This window comes from Plasmodium reichenowi, chromosome 6 (assembly GCF_001601855.1).
Source record: "Plasmodium reichenowi strain SY57 chromosome 6, whole genome shotgun sequence".
In the NCBI taxonomy this organism is placed as follows: domain Eukaryota; phylum Apicomplexa; class Aconoidasida; order Haemosporida; family Plasmodiidae; genus Plasmodium; species Plasmodium reichenowi.
In genome coordinates this window covers 223,951-226,564 of record NC_033651.1, presented here as the reverse complement: position 1 = coordinate 226,564, position 2,614 = coordinate 223,951, and the positions used below count along the sequence as shown (strand labels likewise).

Below are 2,614 nucleotides of genomic sequence, written 5' to 3'. Positions count from 1 at the left end.
CCTCTTTTATTTTATATTCGTTTTTAATCTTTTTATTTTATTTTATTTTATTATTTGATTTTTTTTTTTTTTTTTTTTTTTCTATATGTTATAATACATATCACTATGTAGTACCTTCAGAATATTGTTCCTTCTATAATTAGTCATTTCATACCTATAGAGAAAAAAAGAATGATTATTTATATTTTATGTATTATACATAATATATAATATATAATAATGTTACAATATATACATTTCATATTAATATGTATTTATATTTTACTTTTGTTGGCATGAATCGCTTAATATGAGAGTATATAATATTAGCCATAGCTTGTTATATTAAATTTTAGAAGATATATATATATATATATATATATATATATATACATATTGTTTATTTATTGTTTCATTTTTTTGTTACTTGTTTTTCCACACTACATAATGTATGATCATCAGTTCTTATCCATCTACAGTAATTATAAAAATAAAAAAAAAAAAAAAAATTAAAACATATATAAAAATATATGACAAAAAAATAAATAAAACATACTCATTTTTTTCGAACACATAATTTTGATGTCTCCATGGTTTTTTTTCAATAAGTGGGATTAAAATTAATAGCATGTCTAAAAATAAAAATAAAAATATATATATATATATTATATATATGTGTAAATCCATTTATGTTTATAACATATTTTTTAACCGTAATCTACTATTTTATTTACAACAGTGTTATTCAAAAGGTGAATTTTATCAGTAATATTTCGAAGTATATTTATTATATTGAGATATATTTTTAGCTTGTCAACATTGTATGTATTATCTTCTTCTTCTAATACCATCTATAATAAGAATATTAATTTATTCGTTATATATAAAAATAAATAAATATATATATATATATATATAAATATATATTTATTTATTTTATATAACCTCATTTATGAACATTTCGCTTATGGGTTTCACAAAATATTGCTCTGATTTCCTACAACATATATATGAATTTATATATTTTATTTTATTCTACTTTATATATATATATATATGTATATATTTTTTTTTTATAATGTTACGTTCCTAGGAATGATATTAAATTCGAATATACGTATGATATGATGTTTATCATGTAAGTCTCTATATGATCATAAACGTAATCAGAATATAAGATAAATTCGATTATGTTCAAAAGAGACAATTCATGATACATCTAAATAAAGATAAATAAATAAATATAAATATATATATAAATAATAATAATAATAATAAATATATATATATATATATATATATATATAATATAATGATTTTATGGGTATGGTATGGATGTACCAATATATAACTTGATATACGTATATGATTCAATGTATCTTCATCCATCATATTTTCATATTGTACTTTCTCATTTTTGTTAAGTATAGAAATATTTTCTTCTTTCTTTTCAAAATACAGGAAGCGAATGAAATAAATTTTTATTAAATCTCTTAGTATAAGTTCAAACTGTAGAAGGAAAGAAAAATAAAAAAAAATACACACACATATATATATATATATATATATATATATATATTTATATATTATTTAAAAAATATTTTACATTCTGTACATATTCACAAATATATATTTTCCTTTTCCTCTTAACCTTTTTCAAAATAATATTCATTCGTTCATCTTGTATTATATCAATAATATCCTTATGGTTATGTAGGTATACATTAATGTAAACAATATGTTCATGATATATCATCCAACTATATGAAGAATAAATAAAACATCATAAAATTATAAATAAATAAATAAATATATATATATATATAATTATTATATTTTTATTATTTTACTCCTTTGAGAAAAGTTGTAGGATGTCCATATTTTTTATATTATTCACATGATTCAAGAATTCTATATCGCTGATGTTCATTTTGAAGAATGGAACTAGGTTTACAAGATAAAATATTATAATATAATATAATATAAAATAATCTTACACTAAATATTTTTACAAAATAATATATATATTATATATGTGTTTTATTTTATTTTATTTTTTTTAAAATTATTTATAAGAAAAGCATTCCAAGACAGAAATGAAAAAGAGCATATTATATTCAGCCCTTATACGAAGTGACGAAAAGTATAAATTTCTATACTAAAACGAATTTTATTTTTATTTATTTTTCCTTAAAAATATTACATATTATATACATATATATATATATATATATATATACACTTATATGTGCCTATTTATTTCATAATATTTTATTTTTTTATATTTTAAAAAAAAGGGTTTCTAAAAGAAATATATAAAAATTATGAAACACATATTATATTTACAATTATATTTGTCTATAAATATATTTGTAATATTTCACAATATATAGGTATACTTATAATTTTTTTTTTTCTTTTTAAATTTCAATATTCAAATATTAATAAGGTAAATGCAACATAAATGAATGGATAAAAATAAAAAAAATAAAATATAAATATATATATATATATATATATATATATATATATATTTATATTTATATATTTCATAAAAGAATGGAATACACATTTCGTTCTTTTATAAGTATAATTAAATATGGAACGATAAGTTTTTCAAAAAAAAAAAAAAAAA

The 2,614-nt window shown here is 16.6% G+C and overlaps 1 protein-coding gene across 1 annotated transcript in view; it reads right to left on the bottom strand.

The window, feature by feature from the left end:
- PRSY57_0605700 (MYND finger protein, putative) overlaps positions 1–1,909 on the bottom strand; it is a gene marked incomplete at both ends in the record, with an annotated part of 3,254 nt that extends 1,345 nt beyond the window's left edge. Inside the window, 10 exons of the mRNA XM_020114593.1 lie at positions 115–154; positions 266–315; positions 407–452; positions 536–611; positions 692–830; positions 925–976; positions 1,065–1,198; positions 1,321–1,488; positions 1,631–1,739; positions 1,830–1,909. Of these exons, the coding sequence (XP_019970664.1) occupies positions 115–154; positions 266–315; positions 407–452; positions 536–611; positions 692–830; positions 925–976; positions 1,065–1,198; positions 1,321–1,488; positions 1,631–1,739; positions 1,830–1,909 (894 nt within the window). Of the gene's footprint in view, positions 155–265; positions 316–406; positions 453–535; positions 612–691; positions 831–924; positions 977–1,064; positions 1,199–1,320; positions 1,489–1,630; positions 1,740–1,829 lie in introns of the transcript that reaches the window.
- Positions 1,910–2,614: the final 705 nt, after the last annotated feature.